General features: G+C 36.2%; 2 protein-coding genes across 5 annotated transcripts in view; both read right to left on the minus strand.

The window, feature by feature from the left end:
- Positions 1–5,239, minus strand: part of LOC107598858 (apoptosis inhibitor 5-like) — an 18,632-nt gene extending 13,393 nt beyond the window's left edge. The window contains exons 1-2 of the mRNA XM_016290306.1: positions 5,127–5,239; positions 3,650–4,030 (exon numbers count right to left, since the gene is read on the minus strand). Coding sequence (XP_016145792.1) covers positions 3,650–3,721 — 72 coding nt within the window. The 5' untranslated portion in view covers positions 3,722–4,030; positions 5,127–5,239. The remainder of the gene's footprint in view (positions 1–3,649; positions 4,031–5,126) is intronic.
- A 711-nt stretch (positions 5,240–5,950) lies between these two features.
- Positions 5,951–20,599, minus strand: prr5l (proline rich 5 like). Of its 4 annotated transcripts, none has more exons than XM_016290246.1 (10): positions 20,374–20,599; positions 18,938–18,969; positions 17,401–17,548; positions 15,598–15,678; positions 15,261–15,309; positions 10,911–10,968; positions 10,690–10,781; positions 10,464–10,598; positions 8,681–8,801; positions 5,951–6,762 (listed from the first exon to the last, which is right to left on the minus strand). In XM_016290246.1, exons 3-10 carry the CDS (start codon positions 17,517–17,519, stop codon positions 6,383–6,385), a joined length of 1,035 nt encoding a protein of 344 aa, XP_016145732.1. In that variant the 5' UTR covers positions 17,520–17,548; positions 18,938–18,969; positions 20,374–20,599; the 3' UTR covers positions 5,951–6,382. The 4 variants fall into 4 exon arrangements, with proteins under 4 accessions (XP_016145732.1, XP_016145734.1, XP_016145731.1 ...); XM_016290248.1 differs by lacking the exons at positions 18,938–18,969; positions 20,374–20,599 and adding exons at positions 18,181–18,230; positions 18,298–18,823; XM_016290245.1 differs by lacking the exon at positions 18,938–18,969.
- Positions 20,600–21,388: the final 789 nt, after the last annotated feature.

Raw genomic sequence — 21,388 nt, forward strand, 5'->3', positions numbered from 1 at the left:
TTTAACGAGAAAAGATGTCGTTTTAACGAGAAAACATCTCGTTATTACGAGAAAAGATGTCGTTAAAACGACATAATTGAGTGGAAAAAATAATGTGTGCGGCAGCAATGCGTCACCGTACAATACAAGCATTTCAGTCAAATGTAATTTATGCAATATTTCAAACCTTTAACCCACTTGGGAAAATCAACCCATGGCAACAGTTTAAAAGTAGCCCAATTCGGTGCAAAAAAACGCAGACTTGGCAACCCTGCATCCAACAAGAGCTACCAAGAGTCAGCTTTGACTGATCACAGGTCGAGAATAAGGAGAGATGACTGACAAGACCATGCTGGAGTATTTGCTGCTCAACAGATTCTGAGCTCATTGACAAATATCTGATCTTTTAAGATGCTCCCTTTACACAGAGTGCGTGTGAACGCGAAATCAAAAGTTAAAGTAAACAGCGCAAACGCTCATTCAAAAATATTTAAAGACACCGCATCCTGAGAGCGGCTCCCTGATGCGCCAGAATTATACACAATATTAGAATGTTTAAAGGAGTGGACACGAAAATCGTGGGAGCGAAACACATGTTGCGGGAGCAGGCGGCAATGGTCAGAGATTCAGCGGGAGTGGGATTAAGAAAACAGCCGAATCCTGGACATTTTGGGCAATTAAGAAATCCTGGCCGGACGCATTTTTGTAGGTCCAAAAAGAGGACATGTCCGGGGAAAAGAGGACGTATGGTCACCCTAATTTATAATCTATTGCTAATCGATGTATTCTTTTTAAAGTAGCATATGGAACATATTTTCTGCCTCATTCTGTGACAAGAAGCCTCATCAGATCATAAAAGGAAGCATTTGACTGGTGTTGTGGAGTAAAAAGGTTAATCTTCTCTTTTGTTGGATAACAGGTTTATAAATGTGAATACAAGGGAAGTTTAGCATTTTAATTTAAGCATGTTTAGCTTAGTTAACGGAAGGATACCTGCTGCCATCAGAGCAAGTGTAATTACTGCATTCACGCGCTCCTCGGATGCTCTCATTTCCCGAGTTGTGCTTTTAAGTCGGAATGTGAAAACAACATGGACACTCTCGTTACTACAAAGATTTGTATTATTAGAGCTTTCCGACTTGAGTTCACGTGCATTTTCTCAGCCGGGAAATTATTTTTCACATGCGGTGCCAGTGATGATGCTTCTTACATCTGTTTTTGGAGAACCAGAGGACAATAATTCAATCGATCGCTCAGGCATGGCACCAAAATGAGGCACCGAAATCTGTGTTCAGATTTGGTTCTAGTACATACCGGTTACATAGGTACCGGTGCCATATTGGTACCGGGTTTCATTACCCAACACTACTCGCGAGACACATCGGATCTTGCGAGATCTCATCACACCCCTAAAATGTATTAATTAATTCATGGAGCAGCATTTACTACACAGAGCCGTAGATCACTGACAAGGTACTCAAAGTCGCGTTCAAAATCGGCAATGAATCGACTGTGATTTTGAACGCAATTTTGAGTAGCTTGTCAGTGATCTACGGCTCTGTGTAGTAAATGCAGCTCCATCTGAAAGTCGTACTAACAAACAGTCCCATCAAAAACAATGCTGTTACTAGGGGTGTGCGATATTGACAAAAAATTATATCTCGATATTTTCTGGGATTTTATTGATAACGATAATTAGACGATATTTTGCTGAGTGTGTTATTGTGCTTGTACCTTAAGGACTGCCGAAGACAGCTGACTCCTAATGTTTTTAATATTCTTCATATTCTGTGTGGTGGTCAGTTCATACTGATAGAAATTCATTTTTCATAAGTTTAAACAGATTTTTGCATTATATGGGCATTTTTACCTTTATAAAGTCATTTTTTCTAAAAGTGTCCATTACCTTTTGAGTCAAATTCTTACATTTAATCAGTGAATTAGAATAATAAGACATTTGGGCTGTTACCGAGCAAATTAAATCAACACAGATGCTGCATCTGAAGTGGCATTTAGATGTATTTACACATGTATTTTGTTTAATGCAAGACATGAATGCATTTAACATGCAATTACAAATGCATAAATAATGTTTTTATATATTAAAAATAAAACATTGAATACTGATATTTGAAATGATTTAAAACATGAAAAAAAAGAGCCAAAATTTGAAATTAAAACCGCCAGCAGGTGGCAGCAAATCACTGTTAATAAGTGAGTCATTGCGACTGAACCGAATAATTTAAACGGTTGATTCATTCGAAACACCGTCATGTTGCTCAGAGACACAAAACAGCAGTGGCTGTTTTCGGGATGATTTTTGTTGGCGAAAGAGCAAAAACAAGCAATATGGTGTCTAAAACATAAGTCTCTTAACTTATTGTTTATAGAATTCAATGTCACGTTTGTAATCATGGTAATTTTTGGAGAAAAACTGCACTCTTCGTGTGAAATTGAATAACTATATGAAGTGGTATAAATATATAAATTTTCTGCCATCATGTCTTGAATTTGTGATCATTCTAAAGTCATTTTAATAGACTGAATCATGCAGTGAAAGAAAACACACTAAATGCGCACACGCACTAGTCTAGACTTCACGTAATGTAAGCGTGTGCTCTGTAGGGATGTTTTGAATGGTTTTTGCAAAATACTCGATAATGTAAAATCGCACATCGTTAAAACAACAATTACGATATTACCGCAGACGATATATAATCGCACACCCCTACCTGAGCCCGATTTGTAAAAAAAATTTAATAAATGGCCCGAATGGACTCAGCATGTTAGGCCCCGTCGACCTCTACTCCAATATTTTGAATTTGGACTACAATACCTAGTTCAACCCCTACGTGTCAATCCTAAATACAGTACCTTTAAGAAATGATCTGTTCATGTTATGGAGGAAAGCAGAGTGCAGGGGGTGTGGCCTCAATAGCCCTGCAGTAAGCAGTGTGCATGTAATTAAGCAATGTGTAGGGTAGAAATTCTAATTGCATTAAATCTGGTTGTTTTAACCAAGATTGTGCTGCAAGATTTTTTTTTCTCTCAACTACATTTAAGTCCCCAGTTCCTGCAATTTTGCTAATTTCCAGTTTATTCCCATGGAAAGTTTTCAGTCTTGAAAATTCCCGGAATTTTGCAACCCTATTAAATATTACGTTTGATATTACACCCCATACCTTAACATCAGATGTTATGCTCCCAAAATAAGGAAAAACTACCATATTTGCATCATGTAAATTCACTCATCCTTCCTGATGCAAGCTTATCCTAAGCTGTTAATCATTCATCAGTATTTCTGTGCGCAGGACTGCGGAACCCCACATTCACAAACGCATTACGTACACAGCGTAACATTAGCCTTCGCTAAACGTGATAGCTTTTTCTTTGACAAACCTCAAATTTAACTAAACGTATTTTATCAGACACAAAAGCAACAAACCCTTCCTGTATGCACAGCTGCCCTAATAGCTCACACATGGCCCTGTTAGCTTACTTACTAAAAAAAAAAAACCTTTCCAGTTAGCTATTAGCGCTAATATGCTAGTAACGTTACGTAGAGGAGGCCGCGTATAGCCTTTATATGAATGAAACCCCTCCCAAACTGAATATCTAACGACTACTTTTCCTTCAGACGGACAACACAGAGATATGAGGCTTTGTTTACTTTGCTGAGATCCTCTTTCTCGTCGGCGAGGATGCCGTAGTTACGGTAGAGCTCCTCCACTGTCGCCGCCATCAGCGTGTCTGACTTCACCGAGGGGTTTCAATGAATAACGGCAGTTCTGCTGCTCCTCCTGCGACACTTCCGCTGTATCCGCTCCAAATGTCTCCAAACGCGACGCGGTATTAAAGCACAGATGTGATGTGGGCTGCAGTGGGATGTTATTTTGGAAGCGAGCGTTGATCTCGCGTGCAGTACGCCAGCTTGGGTTTGTTGCTCTGCGCGGCGGCGGGAGGAACGCTTCTTCGACGCTTTTGGGAGATGATTGGGAAAGAGCGCCATCTGCTGGATTGGGTCTCTAATGCGCTAATCACTATTGAGGCCCTGTTGAAAGGAAATGAAAAGAAAATGTCACTATTAACCATCCTAATGTGGGCTTTTAGTCCCATTGTACGCATTGATGAACTTTACGATGTTATTGATCTACTGAACCAACACAGAACTGAATTGAGCTAAATAATGGCACTACGGTCTAAAAAAAAAGTGCTAGAAAAAAAGGTGACGACTTATTCAGACACCTGAGGGGCTAAATCTAAAAAAAAATTGAACTATTTTTGTCAAATGTAATTAATATTTAAAACAAACAAAACCTGAAAGGTTCTTAAAATTGGGGTTAAATTTGACCCAAAACTATAGCCTATATATACGAAGAATAAGAATGCCACTAAACTTAATAGAAAATGGGCTGTTTTATTTTATTGATTAATAATAACAACAACAAGAAGACAAAATGCAATATAAGAATGACAAAATGTAGTCATATTCACTGTAGCATCTGATTTAAGAGATACAGTGTACAAAATGATTAGAACACTAGTATTTTCACCAGCTTAAAAATGTTTTTAAGTCAGTTATTTCTATCTTCTGCTGTAGTGTGTCAGTAGGAAACATCAGTTTACATTTCTAAACATTCATTTTGCCATTAATTGTAATAAAGCACTGGCTGTTGTCAGACTCCTTGTGCAAACAAAACTCTCACTGGATTATTACAATTAATGGCAAAATGAATGTTTGGAAATGTAAACTGATGTTTCCTACTGACACACTACAGCAGAACTGACTTAAAACCATTTTTTAGCTGGTGATAATACTAGTGTTCTAATAATTTTGTACACCACTGTATTAAACAAACATCTAAACTTCCAAGTGCTATTGTAGCTGTTGTAGTGTTTTTGAATATTTTGCAAATTTGAATATATATATAGTACTCTACTCTCAGCTTTTAACACTAAAAACGGAAATGTAAAAAAACAGGAACTCATTTTTATTTATTGACTGTGAGCTGCAATCAAGTAAACCTTCCAGAAGATGGCATTAAAGACCAGTACATTTTTTTATTCTTACTTCCCCATGTATTCATGCCCTTCGGCTGCACAATTTCCCTATCTTCTTAATAGGAAAGCCTTACTGAACTAATCACCTTAAATAAGATTACAGTGAACTTTCTTCCAGTGGCAGTCAGAAGAGGAACCTCCTCAATGAGTCTGGCTCCTTCTGCCATATCTAAAAAACAACAGTAGCTGATATTTACATATACATACATACATATATATATATATATATACACACATACATACACACATGCGCACGCACACACACATTTTTTTTACGCTATTTTGTTTTGACCATTAAGACTTTTTTTGTATTGTTGTGACATTAAGCATATTTTCATTCCAAATTCTTAAATTTAAATTTAAATTAAGTTTTAAAATATTCACATTACGAATACAACCAAGCTAAAATAACAAAATAAAATCCCAAAAAGCAAACAAAACATTGTCTTTGATGAACACATAACCATCTGCTCCAAGGTCAAAAGTCTTTGTTTAGTACACTCGCAATAAAGCTCTTTGGCAGCTCACATGCTGAAACACCACCACAAACGTATTCTGAGGTGATGTTGACGTTGAAAACAGCATCTAAAGCTCCTTAACAGCTAATCTGCTGAAGGAACTCTACACTGCATGCCAGAGCCGCAAAGAAATGCTCACATGAACCTCTAAAGACATCTACTCAAACCTTAGACGTACAGTCCAGTGTTGAATGAACAATCAAATGCCCAAATGATTTCAAATACACTTTCTTCATTAAATTTATTACTACAAAAATATACATTATTTTACACACACACATTGAATTAAGTTTCTTTTTTAATTATTTTAAATTAAATTTTTTAAATATTAAAATTTCATAAAATAAAACAAAACATTCATAAAAGACTAAAAATCTTATTTTTCTTCATGTCAGCATGTTTAGTTTCCACTACAAAGAAATGAAACGGTAAGACCGCTTAAGAAAGAGAATGTAAAGACATTAATTGTAAGGAAGTGCCGTTAGTTTGTCTCGTATGGTTTCTGCTGTACCTTTGTAAACCTTTTGCTCACCAGCATACTTTCACACCGTTTTACCACCTCCACAACAGAAAAAAGTGTGACTTTTGGTGTGCTTTACAAGAAACGGCTGAAGTGAAAGCTTCTTCAACCATCCTCCTCACTCTTAAGCTCTTAAAAACAGGCTACACTGACAGGCCAAACAGTATTTAGCACACAAAACAGCTCACATTTCCACAGCAGTAGAGTCCATATTGTATTAAGCGAGCACGTTGTAGCTTGTCTCAGTTATCGTAACTTTACAAGATCTCAGTGGGCGTTTTGAGAGCGTGAGAGAGAGTTTTTTTTAACTAGTTAGGCCACACTTCATCTCTGCAGTGCTTTGCCCTCGGAGGATTTCCACGCCACCTGGCCGGGAGTCAAAAAAGGCCGGTTTACTGCAGAAAGTCTTAGGTGTCCTTTTGCTCTCTGTCTTGGTCATCCTGGCCGCCCCACTGACCTCCACTTTTTCTGAACACATCCTGTTTTTCATGGACAGGAGCTGGATGTCCGAATGCACATTGGCCACTGTGTGACGTCGGACACCACCGGTCCTTTCCAAATAGGCTTCACCCTCGTGTTCGATCAGAGGTGCCAGGAAAGACTCGTGGCCAAAATGTGTCACCATAATCTCAGGTTGACTGAGGTGTGGAGTGGCAACCAACCTCAGGCCTTCCAGATGATCCTCTGTGGGGGAAGCGATTATGACGCTGATTAGATTTAATGCTGACTACAACATGCATAAGTTACACTAGGGTCAGTGACATATGAATATCTGTTGGCTTCACATGGGTTTGATAAACTTTTATATTATTTTCAAGAAACACATTTATTGACTCTAAAAATGTCATGCGGCATAATCATCAATAAAATAACTCCGCTCACTCAAGGCCTCCGCTCACTCTAGCCCGCCAGCCGTTCCTCACTCTAGCCCACCCGCCTCCGCTCACTCAAGGCCTCCGCTCACTCAAGGCCTCCGCTCACTCTAGCCCGCCCACCTCCGCTCACTCAAGGCCTCCGCTTACTCTAGCCCACCCGCCTCCACTCACTCTAGCCTGCCAGCCGTTCCTCACTCTAGGTCTCCGCTCACTCTAGCCCGCCCACCTCCACTCACTCTAGGCCTCCGCTCACTCTAGTGAGTCTACTCCCGCCGTGTGTGACGCTGTGTTTCGTTGTGAAAGCGAAACTACTTTGTTTGGTCTTCCAAAAGAGGACACGACTAGAAATCAGTGGTTAAGTTGTAGTTACAACACTTTTCCAGAACACTTCAACCCAAATATTCAGATGTGTGCAGCACATTTTATGGAGGACTGTTTCATGATCCTAGTAGAGTAGACTACAATGCCGGCTGTTCTGACTCTCAGACTGTAAGTATGTGTTTTATATATAAAGAATTTGCCACTGATGATTCAAACGCAAGTTTTGAGCAGTGTGGAGTAGCGCTTGTTGTTTGTCATTTCTCCGATAATAAATACAGACATGGTTTTATGTTTACGTTTTTATTATGAATTATAAAGTTTATAGGGAGTTGCACCACATGACAATTTACAAAATTAACGAACTTTGCCATAAAATGGTAAAATTATCTAACATTTTAAATGACATCTCGATCTTAAGACTTCCAAAAAAATTTCTGCAAGTTGGTTCCGCCATATGACTTTATTTTTTGCTATCTGACTTACATATATTTAATTATTAATAATATATTTTCAAGGTACAAAGGCATTTTTACAAATATTATAAATTTTAACATGTATGGGGAGTTACACCACATGACATTTTACAACATTAACTTTATGCAAATATATTATTCAAATATCATGAATTATTAATGAACAAAATTCATTTAACATTTACAACACAATAGGAAAAAGTGTCGCAAAGAGAGAAAAAAAAATGTAGGTTGTACAAAAATGGCCTATTAGCTATTTTTATTCGTCTTGTCAAAATACTAAATTTGTTTGACATTTTTCTGTTAACAGTAGGAAATACGCAGAGAAAAATAAATAAATGTTCCCACAGGAGAGCCACAGGAACGCAGACCTCTAAGTTGCACCACATGACATTTAACAACATGAATTAACTTTGTCTTGTTATAAAAATGTCAAATTATCTGCTTTTTACAATAATTATTGCACTTTTTTCTTTATGTTGGTTACACTATATGATTTAAAATTAGTGGACAAAAGTTTTTTTTTAAATTACTAATAAACAACATTAATTAGTAGTGAAGCTGTTTTGTAAAAAAAAAAATCTAATAAATAATATTAAAAGGTTAAGCCAAGCTACTAAATAAATTATTCTTTTAATGAGGCTTTTGTCTTCATGATATTCCTTTTTATGTATGATATTTATACAGTTATACCAACCTGACAGATTTCCCCCTTTAAAAAATATAATAATTTTTTTATTCAGGAATTTAAATTATGCTCATCATAAATGTGTATTCAAGTTATTGTATTGTATTGAGTTATACAAATTGAATTGTTAATGCTTTTATGAATACTACATTAATTGACCCAGACAAAGAAGGGGCATCATGTCATTGACCCACAACACCCTGCGCCCCCCCCCCCAAAAAAAAAAGAAAAGAAAGAAAGAGCACCTGAAGAGGAATTGCTTGGGTTCATGTTGAGGTAGTTACTCAGGTAGGGCGATATAACCATGTCCACTAGCCTCTCGAGCCGGAAATACTCTTGCGTAGGTCCATTAGGTTCATGAATGCCCTGCCCCAAAAGAAGAACATCATGAAAATAAGGATCCAAAACAAAGAGCCAACAATCACTGCTGGTAGATGAATAGTTAAATATCTGGGTTCAATCCCAAGACAGCTGACAAGTGGGAGTAAATGAGAAATGGATGACACATCAGTGTGCTTCATCACCATTATGCCCTTAAGCATGACACTGTATCCCTGCGGTACTCAGCCTTGTTCTGGAACAAAGCTGACAAATTTCTTTTGTATGGAGGAGCCGTATTTGAAAAACGAATGCTGGGTCAAGGTGCTTGGTTTCATAGAGGCTCTTCAAATCTCATCTGAGATTACAGCAGCACAAAGCAGATCCGTATATGTTCCCACACCAGCACTCAGGGAATACTCTCCTAACGTTCATTTATCTTCATATCTCTTCTTCATATTCTCACCTGTGCATTAACAATATTTCGCATATGTTTGCATAACATTTATGTCTCAGTGGTTGATTTTTATTAAAATGGACAACTTTTTTCTCGTGTTATTTTAGTATTATTCAATTCATATTGTATTTTTTTTGTTTTGAATTTTTTTATTTTCAGATTTCATTTAAATTTTTAGTTTGTTAAGTGCTTTATAGTTTATGTGCTTGTCATTTAAAAAAAAAATTCAAAAAAAATTTATATTTAGCTTTAATTAATTAAAATTTTTGTGTAGTTAAGTTTAGCAGTTCAACTTCTTTTATATCAATAAGTTGCCAAGCCAAAATTTGTCATTTTCAAGTTTAAGTTTCCCCTATGGACACCTTGGCAATAGAATTGCCATTGGCTAGTACATTTTTTGTTTACTTACCAGACTAATATTAAATATATATATATATATATATATATATATCGCTTTTTAAAATTTTTTAATTTTATTATTTAGTTTTACTTTTAATTACTAATAACAATATGAAGGTTAAATTAGAGGCCTATATATCTATTTATATATAAATTTTCGTATATACAATTTTCAGGATTTACCCTAAAAATGTTATTACATTTTTAGAATTATTAAGATCTCAACAGAGATATAATAAACACAAACGATATTTATATAAATATTTTTCATACTATAAATATTGAATAAGTATTTGCCTGCTGAATGTGTGCACTTTTTGTCTGAATAAGTCTAATTTTTCAAATTATTTATATAATTTTTTGTTGCGTCATTTCTACAACAACCATTTTTCCCCTGAACATTTTTTTCATATGTTACTATATTAAAATAATGTATTTAAAAAAGCATTAAAATTAGTGCTTTTATAAAATGTTAAGCTTAACATTTCTGCTTTTTAACACTTTTTTTTTTTACACAAACTGACTGTGTCTCATTTTTTTTTCACCTAAACGTTTTTTCAAATGTTACTGTACTTGGTTACCAAGGAGAAAAGACAACAATGTCAGTGAAGGGTGTGAGATAAAATATGAGAGACTTGTTGTGCTTAATGACTTATTGTGCATCCTTTCTGTTCAAGTTGCCAAATTACTTTTGAGCATCTAAGACAAACAAAATGCTAGTTCTAAAGCTATCAGGACCAAAAACATTTCCTAAAATGTAATTTCCATCTCAAAATTACAGATGTGGTGGAAATGTTCATGATGCATCATAAAAGCGACATTATTAGTGCACAAATTACCTCATAAGAGCTCACCTGCAGGATCAGCAGCATCTGTGTGATTGGAGGAGGATATGAGGAGCCCTGAAACATGTTCTCCACAGGAAGTTTCAACAGAACCATGTTCCTGAAGCCTAGCAGAGCCATCTGCCTCACAGTCAACTCCTGACCCTAAACCCAGCCAAAAAACACCAGTCACCATAGTGTCGGTAACTCGACGCCAACCCACTACTTTGAATGCTAGGTGAGATCATTTTAATACCTGCACGGGGTAGAAAATAGCTTGAAGAGTTGGCAGGATGTCTGTGAAAAACCTCACCCACATCTCAGACACCGCTTGGAGACGAGTCTCATCTGGGCATGAGAAATGAGACAAGAATGCAAGGAGCGATTGAATTACACACATCTGTATAAAACCTTATTAGAGCTCAAGCAGGCCATCAAATGCACCAATAAGACCTATAAAATGGGTTCAGCACTCACCGTTATGAAGCTGAATCTTCTCCAAAATATACGTCAGACCCTTATTCAAGAGCTGATCCTGGATAAAATGAGTCATGCAGGTACTTTAGAGAATATCCCAGATTTATTACAAGTTAAGCTCATTTGACAGCATTTGTGGCGTAATGTTGATTAGCACACACACACAAAAAAAATCTTACAGTGAGGCACTTACAATGGAAGTGAATGGGGTCAATTTGCAAATGCTGAAATATTTATTGTTTCAATAGTTCAGCCACAATATATAAACAATATGAGAGTTAACATGATTTGTGTAATACGTCAGACCCTTATTCAAGAGCTGATCCTGGATAAAATGAGTCATGCAGGTACTTTAGAGAATATCCCAGATTTATTACAAGTTAAGCTCATTTGACAGCATTTGTGGCGTAATGTTGATTAGCACACACACACACAAAAAATCTTACAGTGAGGCACTTACAATGGAAGTGAATGGGGTCAATTTGCAAATGCTGAAATATTTATTGTTTCAATAGTTCAGCCACAATATATAAACAATATGAGAGTTAACATGATTTGTGTAAAAAAAAAATGCTTCCTAGAATTTTTTCATAACAACATAATACCATAAAACCCTGAAACGACTGTAAAAATAATGATTTAAATACCTTCACAGCTCAATTAATAGATATTTTAACATTAAGTATTAATATTAGAGCTTTTATAAAATTTTAAGCTTCACATTTCTGCTTTTTAATGCTTTGATAATGGGCCACATTCACTTCCACGGTAAATGCCTCATCATAACCTTGATTTATTTTTTTTGAATGAAATAAAAGAGTACAACTGAACATTAACATAATTCCAAAAATGCTGTCAGTTAAACTTTCTAGTTAACAGTCAATGTTCTGGTAATGTTCGCTCAAAGTTACGAACAAACGTTCTGAATATCATTCACAGTTCTCTGGTCTTTAATAACGTTCTCAAAAAATTAGCACAAAAACATTATTTATACATTAATTTGACATTTTTTAGGGTAAACGTACCTATTAAGCTCACGTACCCATTAAGCACACTTCCATATTTGAACTCAGATTATAAAAAATATATATAATTTATTATCCTATTTAATGTCTTAACCAATTGATGTGTTTGTTACTACATACCTCCTGTAATTTCAAGTCAATCAGATCATTGCACACTGAGATATGGGTCTTCATGTGTTCACACTGTTTGGCGGCCATTTTGAAAGCTGTCTAAAAATTTCACCAAAAGAGGAGCCCTTTAAATGTGCATTTTAGACGTTTAAGCCTTTATTTTGGGTAAATTTCACTACTTACTGTAAAATTAAGAGATTAATGTTTAGACTTTTGCATATTATAACCTGGAACTTGAAGTGGGATATAATTACAGTTAGATAGTTTTAGCAGCATAGCGCAGATGCTACAGAACCCAGTTAGCTGACTAGCTGTATAAGATTGTGTGCTACGCTAATATATTACTTCACAGGCATTACTGGCTTGTACTTTTACATCCATAATATTATAAATTTACAGTTTATTGCTGGTCTGTGGTTTTACGCTGCTGCAATTTTTTAAAGATTTCATATTATTGTAAGGCGAGCTTAAAGGGTGCACTACTATGAAAATCACACAGCTTCAGTGTGACATCAATAAGAAAAAGTATAATTTCATACATATTGTTAATAATAGTTGTTCATATTAAAATATGTATGAACTTAATACATGACCTAGATGATTTATTTAGCAAAACCTTGTCATTTTAATAAATATTACATGAAATTTATTAAATATTGCTGCTGCTCCAATTAAGCTTAGTGTGCTCTCTTTAAGCTCTTCCACATTGACCGTCTATGTAAATACTTCATAAACAGACTTTAAATAATTAACTGATGGTTGTCACTTTAAGTTAATCTTTATAAAATGGTTAATAACTTATTTTCACAGCTTTACGATGACAAAATCTAATCATAACTATAGTTTATGCCCAAAGATGAAAGAGGCATGTCGTCCATACAAAGACGGAGCCATCAGAAATCTGTCGGATCCGTCCAGGAAAGAAGCGACTAAAGGCTGGAATACACTAAACAACTTTTAAAATGTGAACAGATTTTTAAAACACCAGACATCATACACTTACAGATTTTGTAAATAGTCACAAAAGAAAACAAAAAGGGCACATACACAAAGGGCATCATACACTAAACGACTGAGGATCTCACACTTGCAGACTTTAAATTCCTTCCGATCACAACAAACTCACACAGAAATGTGTGCATTATTGCTAGGAGACACATGACAAATGAAAACAATATGCGTTCTAAAATCTGCTGAAAATATCAAACATGTTTGATCTCCTCCGACTGGATGGAATCAAAGTCTGAAGCTAAAAGATCGGAGTCTGTGTCCATCATACACTATGGGGTTTTCTATGGAATCAGTCGACTCAAATCTGCAGACTGGCTCTGACCTTTGGCAACTAGCATAAACTTCTCCGGACTGTAAATTGGTGTAAAATCAGGGCAAATAATCATGTAGTGTATTCCAGCCTTAAGAGACAACTTGACATCCGTTTAATAAGAGACTTCATAATGAGGCTAGTTTCTGTGTTCATCCCCATGAATTAAATGTTTTATTGGTTTGTTTTATTTTATTTTTGAATATGTACTACTTACAATAGCTGAACGTGGACTAGTCTAGATGTTGCTTAAAGGTCCCCTGAAATGCTTAGAAACACGCAGCGTTACTCTATGTGTTGACGTCATTTTAACTGAAACAGGAAGACAGGGCGGGACATATCAAGCAGCCCCACCCCTTTTTAAAATAGCCAATAGCGTTCGTTTATATCACAGCTTGGGCTAGAGCCGTTGAGCTCCGTAAAGCTGCATTTGACAGGGTATGCCAGCCACAATCTCATCCATATTGCTATAAAATATAGCATTCTGTGTAGAATTCAAATAGCGCCGATACATTTTGTGGTCTGCGCCGACTCGCGCATGTGATCCACTCAGTGCTATCGTGTCTCTGGACCAGAGCAGAGTGTGTGTGCGATGGTTAGCGTGACAGCGCAAAACCAGACTTCTTTTTTTCCTCAATGGAAAGCATATTTACACGGTTTGAATCGTTCCCTGTCCCCTATATAGTGCACTACGTGCCATTCACTGTACAGAAAATACTAATTCTGTGGACAAGTGACCAATTTCAGCTGCGGTTTCAGCATCTATTTATAGTGTAGGGGGCGGGCGCTTCGGATTCTGGAGAGCATTTGATTGGACAGAAAGTTTGATGAGAAGCTGAAGTACGATGCGACGTCAAAAAAATCGTTGAGCCGTTTGGGCGGAAGTGACGAACTGCAAACTTTTAATGCTTATATCTTCTAAATGCGAATTTTGTCACCGTTCTGGAGCACACTGCCTTATAGGTAACCTTAAGACTAACATATTGATACTAACACCCAATAAAAACTTTAATTTTGATTTCATGGGGACTTTAAATGACACTTCACTATGAATATGTAACTGATCAAATTGAATGCCTTGTTGCTTGATTTTAGTGTTCAGTTTTTTTGTGATTGATTCTGTACCTTCAAATAAAACATTTTTAAAGTATTCTTTAAAAAGGGTTGTTTAAAATAAACAATATTTTTTTATAAAACATGATGTGAGCTTAATGGGAACAGGGGTGTGCTTAAAAAATCCTACAATGTGATTTTCTGGATTTTTTTTTCTCATTTTGTCTCTCATAGTTGAGGTATACCTATGATGAAAATTACAGGCCTCTCTCATCTTTTTAAGTGGGAGAACTTGCACAATTGGTGGCTGACTAAATACTTTTTTGCCCCACTGTATATCTTAATTTAAATGCTTTTGTATTAAAAAATATTTTTTTGTGTGAGAGATTAATATTTTATTTTAACATAACTTCTTGTACTGAAACCAATATCTTGTGCACTAAAAATGTCTCAATATAGATTTTGGTGAGCTTAATAGGTACGTTTACCCTATATGTTATTACTCGTTTCAGAATGTTCAGAAAACATTCAACACTAACAATTCCATAATGTTTGCAAAATGCTTAACCAAGAAAAAACGTTTTTAGCAGAGAGTGAATCAGCTGCAGTGGGAGTCTGACTTGTTTTTGCCCTCGTAATTAGCAGATGGTGAGTATGGATGCATACAATTTTCATTCATGAAATTTTTAAAAACATTTAAAAAGTTAGCAAAGTGGTCTTAAAATGTATTTTTGTTAGCTGGGTTGAACCTGGAATATTTACGAGAATAATTTCACATCAAATTCAAAAAAATTTTTGAAATTCACTTCATTATGTCTTCAGAACTGAAAACTATATTACCTGAAAGTATTCAGTGATAAATGATCCCAGCTCGGTCCTCAAAAGCCACCTGATAAAACAGGTAAAATGCTAAGTTAGTTACACACACCCTCATAAACAAAATGTTTTACTTTTTCTCAATTAAAAAGAGTAAAAATCCTGTTGCCTGCCTGTACAAAACTCACCACCACAAAGCTAGAGTGTTGTGAGTGGTTGCCATTTGCTTGCTATGTGTTTGTTAGTGTATTCTGGGTCATTGCCAACTAGCATGAGTCAAAAATGTCTAATCTTGACTTGAAATCATTGTATAGGAAGTGAACTGAATACATGGCTGCAATTCTGTGTATTACTTTCTTACCTTATGCTTTCGTTCAGGGTGTAGAGCTCATTGGCCTGTAGCCCCCCACCTTGGAAGACTTTAATTACAGCCGTTTGTACACTGCAAAACAGAAAAGACTCAGAAATCAGGAAACTAGGCCTCATTCAAGTGGCCTGACCACTGATTTGCAAGCTAAGAAAATTCTATGCAAAACATCCCTTTATATGCATAAAGACTTCGTAAAAACATTTCAAAATCCAGCAATGTCACCTGTGTCAGGGAAATTCTCTGTTTTAGTGTCTATAGTCAGCATTTTTTGTCTGCTTGCCAGCAAACTTTCACTGCCCGCGGTCCAACTGACCACTTCTGACTAACATCCTGCTCTACACTTCCTGAGAGAGGGGCAGCAGAGGTCCCATTTCCATAAGGAAGTGGTAAAGGCAAAGGCTGCTGTCTGCTTCCTACACTTCAACGCCTTAAAGAATGTGTCTCTAAGGGGTTTTCCCCTAAAGACTAAATATGGCATGCAAAGTGTGAAATCATATATGAAAAAACAAGGTTTCACTTTTGAGTCAGAGGTACAGTGACCGTAAACACCGCCCTTTTTGACTCAAGTTTAAAGTTCAGGGCTTCCTAAAAGCAAATTTCAAAGCTAAATATGTTTTTTACATTTGTTTTATCAATGTTTATCAAAAAATAAAAATGTAATTGTCATTATTTGGATTAATTTTTTTATTTATTACATTTCATGTTTTTCTACAATGACTTCTACAGTCACCTCTATGCGTGAGAATGTTTTTAACTGCTGAAATAAAATGAAAATTTAAAATGAAAATTGCTTAATTTTGATATTTGTTTAGGGGGACATACAGTTATAAATGTCAGTTAGTGTCCTGATATCATAATGAATAAATAAGAGAAAAAAAATAAGTTCTCATTAAAGAATTGAAAAGAAACAATTGAAACAATTAAAAAGAAAAGTAGTTTGGCATAATTTGTTATTATTATTATTTCTTAGAAATAAACTTTAACAAAATAGCTACATTAATAATATTTTATCAGCTTTTATCAACACAAGTATCTTAAAAATATTCGACCTGTTTATAACAAGATAAAGTTAGTTCAGGCTGTAAAATGTCATGTGATGCAACTATCAAAAAAAATTAAATAACACTTATGAATGAATAATACTTGATATTTGTCTAATAACTTTTTTTACCTTGAAGATTAGAATATATTAACTTTTTAAAAATAATGTTTAAGATGTAAATGCATTCAAGGTATAATGAAAATATGTTATTACTTTTTACTTAATGGCTACCTGACAGTCAGTAGATACAAACCTTTCAAACTTTTCTTGAAAATGGTATAAAAGTTTTTCAAACCCATATGAAACCAACATACTGTAAAAACAGATTACATTTCTTATAATAACGTAATAACATGTCATGCATGTTTTTATAACAATACAAGTTAATTTTTCTTGAAAATAATTTAAAAGCTTTCCATATCACATGAACTTGCCACGTGTTTTTAAGAGCAGCTTAGCTAAGATCAGCTTCAGGATGTAAAATGTCATGTGGTGCGACTCCTCCAAAAATGTCATAATATTAATAAATTAATAATTCATGATAAATGTAAAAATAAAATTGACTATGGAAAGTATATATATTTTAAAAAGTTTTTGAAGTTAACGATTAAATAACAACAGCTTAGTCATTTTTGAATGAACTTTATCTTTAAAAACTCTCGGTTGTGTCTATAAAAACCCCTCAAATCTCATGGCAATTAATGAAACAATGCCTTTTCTCTCTCTCATCCTTGGGAAAGGGAACCACCCACCTGTTCCAAACACTAGCGTTGGACAGCTGCAGTGTTGGCGAGCTGGCATGAAAGCGGGCAAGGTCGGACAGCACAGGCGAGCTCATGAAACGGGGCCTGGGCTTTCGTAATGATCCCATGGTTTAGTTGAGATGAGGGCAGGCACGTGCTAGAACAAATGTGAGAGATCAAGTCACGTTACAGGCACAAATTCCCACAAGGTACACCGAAAGAGTGACGCAAAGAATATGCGAAACAACCGCAAAGCCAGTTGTTTACATGGTTCAGCTGCGGTGACTCATTTATATCGATGCCTGTGTCATAATGAAAGCCACACAGAACGTCTACGACACAAACAAGTACACTTCCTTTGATGTGCAGCCTGACATGAGACTTCCTGGTGAACCAATGGCTGCGCTATGCTCGTGCACAGAGGTATCTGATAATCGTGAAAATGGCAGTTAAGATGCAGTTAACCAGATGCCTGTATCAGATGCTGACACGTTCAAACAGCGCTCATCTTGGTTTCCTATGCACGAATGCTTCCCAGAATTCTGACTCAAGCTGTCTCGCTCACAAGCTGCACCCTTGACGGCATCACAACTTGATCCCACACACATCTGATACCAACTGTAAACTTACATATTTATCCCATCTGCCTAATAATAGGTTCGGCCTGTTCCCACACTGACAAAAACACTGCAGGAACGACAACTATGTTGCCATGAAAGGGCAAACAATGTCTCCAATTATAGGCTGCATTGTAAAGCCTGTGATGGGCTAAATTGGTATTTTACCCACCCAGCAAGAAGATGGTAACATCAGATGGCGCACTGAATCTCTTCCATTTGCTGCAAGAAAATTAGCTCATTCGCAGTCTCACATTCATGAATGAAAATTTTATGCATCCATACTCACCATCTGCTAATTACGAGGCCAAAAACAAGTCAGACTCCCACTGCAGCTGATTCACTCTCTGCTAATTACGAGGCCAAAAACAAGTCAGACTCCCACTGCAGCTGATTCACTCTATGCATAATTCGCATGAATTGAGCTTATGGGGCACCTCTGGTCATAAATCACACTAACCAAGACATCACGTTTCTGCCTGGCTCCTTAAGTATAATCTCATTCTTTCAGTTCTGGTATATTTATTCACCAAGTGCTTTGGTGAATTACTTGGGTTGTCTGGTGAGATGGTTGACTGGTGAACTTCTAATAACAGACATGAGCAAGTACTCAGGCCAGTTAGGTAATGCAATTAAGGCTGCAGCATCTCAAAGCATGACCGGAGGACAGTAAACAGCCTCATTTATCATCCGCGTTCAACTGCTGACCTGGCTTAAGTACATTAAGTGGACTCTCAAAATCGATGTCAACTTTTTGAAAAGCCATTTACACCGAGAACAAGAACTATAACTATAAATGAACCAGTTTTAAAGAGCTGGTGCATTTAAAGCATGTGTATGCTATTATTTATTTATTTATTACAGGGACAATGCATATTAATAAACATTTCTGTCAATATGCCAGAATTAGCCAGAAGGCTATTTTTCACCTGCAGTCCCTAGACAGATGGTAATAGTCACCCTAAAAGAAAAGAAAATTACATATTAACATAACAATAAAACAATTACAATACATTTAGTAAAAAGTACTATTAAGCTATGATGTACAATAGAAATGCAACAGACCAACAATCAGACAAACATCAGACAAATACATGAACATACATATATAGTTATTGTTCTTGATGTTAACAGGCCTTTAAAGTCTTGTTTTCAAACACCCGTTTACGCCAGTTATGATAAAAGTAAAGTTTAAATATTCATTGTAATTCTATGAGAACAGTTAAGTCCAGAATCGAGTGGCAGACACAGGTTGCCAGATTGAAGACAAACGAAAAGAACGAATGGAACTGACAATGGAAGGTGATGAGCCTTACACTGTAAGTTGATGTAAGTGGTTTTAATATGCCTCTGGTCATAGAGCTTTTTATATGGATACTGAGGCTAGAATCTTCGATGTCTGACCCTGTCTGTTTGCTGGCTTCCATGGCTACAATATGCTGTATTTTCCGTGAACTGGCAACCTGGTGGGTCGATATACTTTGGGTAAACTGGCAGTGGGCAGAATCACACAGACCAAAACAAAACATTCTGACACGGAATGCACATTTCAAAGTAGAAGAACTAGCCGTTTCTGATTTTCTTAGAAACAAGTATGTGAACTCAGCATGTTTCCTAAATATCTGCAAACATATTATGGTATTTTTATGCTTCAGTACAGTCAGTTCTTTCCAATTCATTTAAAGGAATAATTTACCCACAAGTGAAAATTGCCATATTAATCACCCACATGTCAGTCCAGACCTGTATGACTTTTTTTTCCCCGTGGAACATAAAAGAGATATTTTGAAGAAGACATTTTTGCACATACACTTTAGGTATTTGGCATCCATAACCAAATTGGACCCCATTGAAGGTATTTGGCATCCACAACCAAACTGGACCTCACCGACTTTCACTGAATAGACATTTTTCAAAATATCTTATTTCATGTTCCACAGCATGAGGGTGAGTAAATGGTTTTAATTTTGTGTGAACTACCCAGTATTTTTGCATTAAGTAAAATGCAAAAATGCTTTCCCCGAAGGTACCTATAAACCAATGCCTAAAAATGATGTCTAGGTAGCTCACAATTTGTGAGGCACAGAATGAAACGTTCCAGTTAAGTTATCTACTATATCATCTTCAACTAGGTTCTACAACTCGAAAATGTTATAAAAAATGAGCTTTTCTCTGTAACACTACCTAATAACATTCATTAAGAACAGTAACTAACATTACCACATTACAGAAAGTTAAAATTAGTAGTTCAAATGTCATTAAGTTCTACACGTTTAATTGATCTTCTCTACAGATTCTCTGGAGTATCTTCATTGACCTTCAGGATCTACAAGTCTAGCGACTACTGAGTAAATGTTTCACTTACCAGCTTGTTCTTCTCAGTCCTAACTGAGAGTTAGTTTAGCCACATTGTAATTTCCGCGACCGTTCTCACACATTTAAACGCTCAACGCAACTTCGACGAACGCTACCGTAACAACCCATAGGCTACCTTTAAAAATAAAACTTCAACCCTCAAGCCCTGTTTATCTACTAAGTATTCGTCGGGTGAGACAAGAAAGCAAGATGCTCTGCTGTGAAGCGCCCGCTGTGGGCGGTCCATGGGAGGAGTTTGCTGTAACTTTATCACACATGCAACAAGTGTGTTGTAGTGAGTCCGAGTCATTTCCGCGAATCGGCTCTTTCGAACAGCTCGGTTCAAAAACATTAGAGTGATTCTTTTTCCGTCATGACGTTATTGCGCCATCACGTGCAGCGCATATTGCTGTTAATTAAGTTTCCCGTCCAGATTGAACGATTATTGCAATGTGTCGCTGTTTAGCTCATAAACACAAAGTCAGTTAGAAACTAAATATAATCCAATACATATAACACAATGCATTTAGCCTACTTTTAGGCCTATATTTCTGAAAAAATTCAGTTTTATTGCGTTGATAAAACTTTTATACAAGTATTTATAGCAGTCCTAGGTTTTATTTTAAAAAATTACTTCTAGGCTATTCAATTAATTTACTTTTTGTTCTATCAGTCAAATCGCAGCATCACTTTTGTGAACTGATTCACTGAAAACATCCGACTCAAAAGAAAGATTCGTTCACTATTCGGACATGTGTGTTCAACAGCTGTGGTCTGATGTGCGGCTGGCACGCATCGCCACTGTCTGCAGACACTGGACCAGAATTCACCATGCTCATGCTCTGTGGTTTCCTTTAATCCCCAAGCATCTTCACTATGTATTTAAGTTCAAATAGGCAGTCCAAGACGACACGTTGACAATAACTTTAGGCCATGTAAGCTTTTTTTCCACTAAGATCAACTGCTGAGTCGCATACTGAATTTAGAAATGTAATTAAAGAGTTGACAACGACAACATGATCATC

Source organism: Sinocyclocheilus grahami, unplaced genomic scaffold (assembly GCF_001515645.1).
Source record: "Sinocyclocheilus grahami isolate Dianchi unplaced genomic scaffold, SAMN03320097.WGS_v1.1 scaffold257.1, whole genome shotgun sequence".
In the NCBI taxonomy this organism is placed as follows: Eukaryota; Metazoa; Chordata; class Actinopteri; order Cypriniformes; family Cyprinidae; genus Sinocyclocheilus; species Sinocyclocheilus grahami.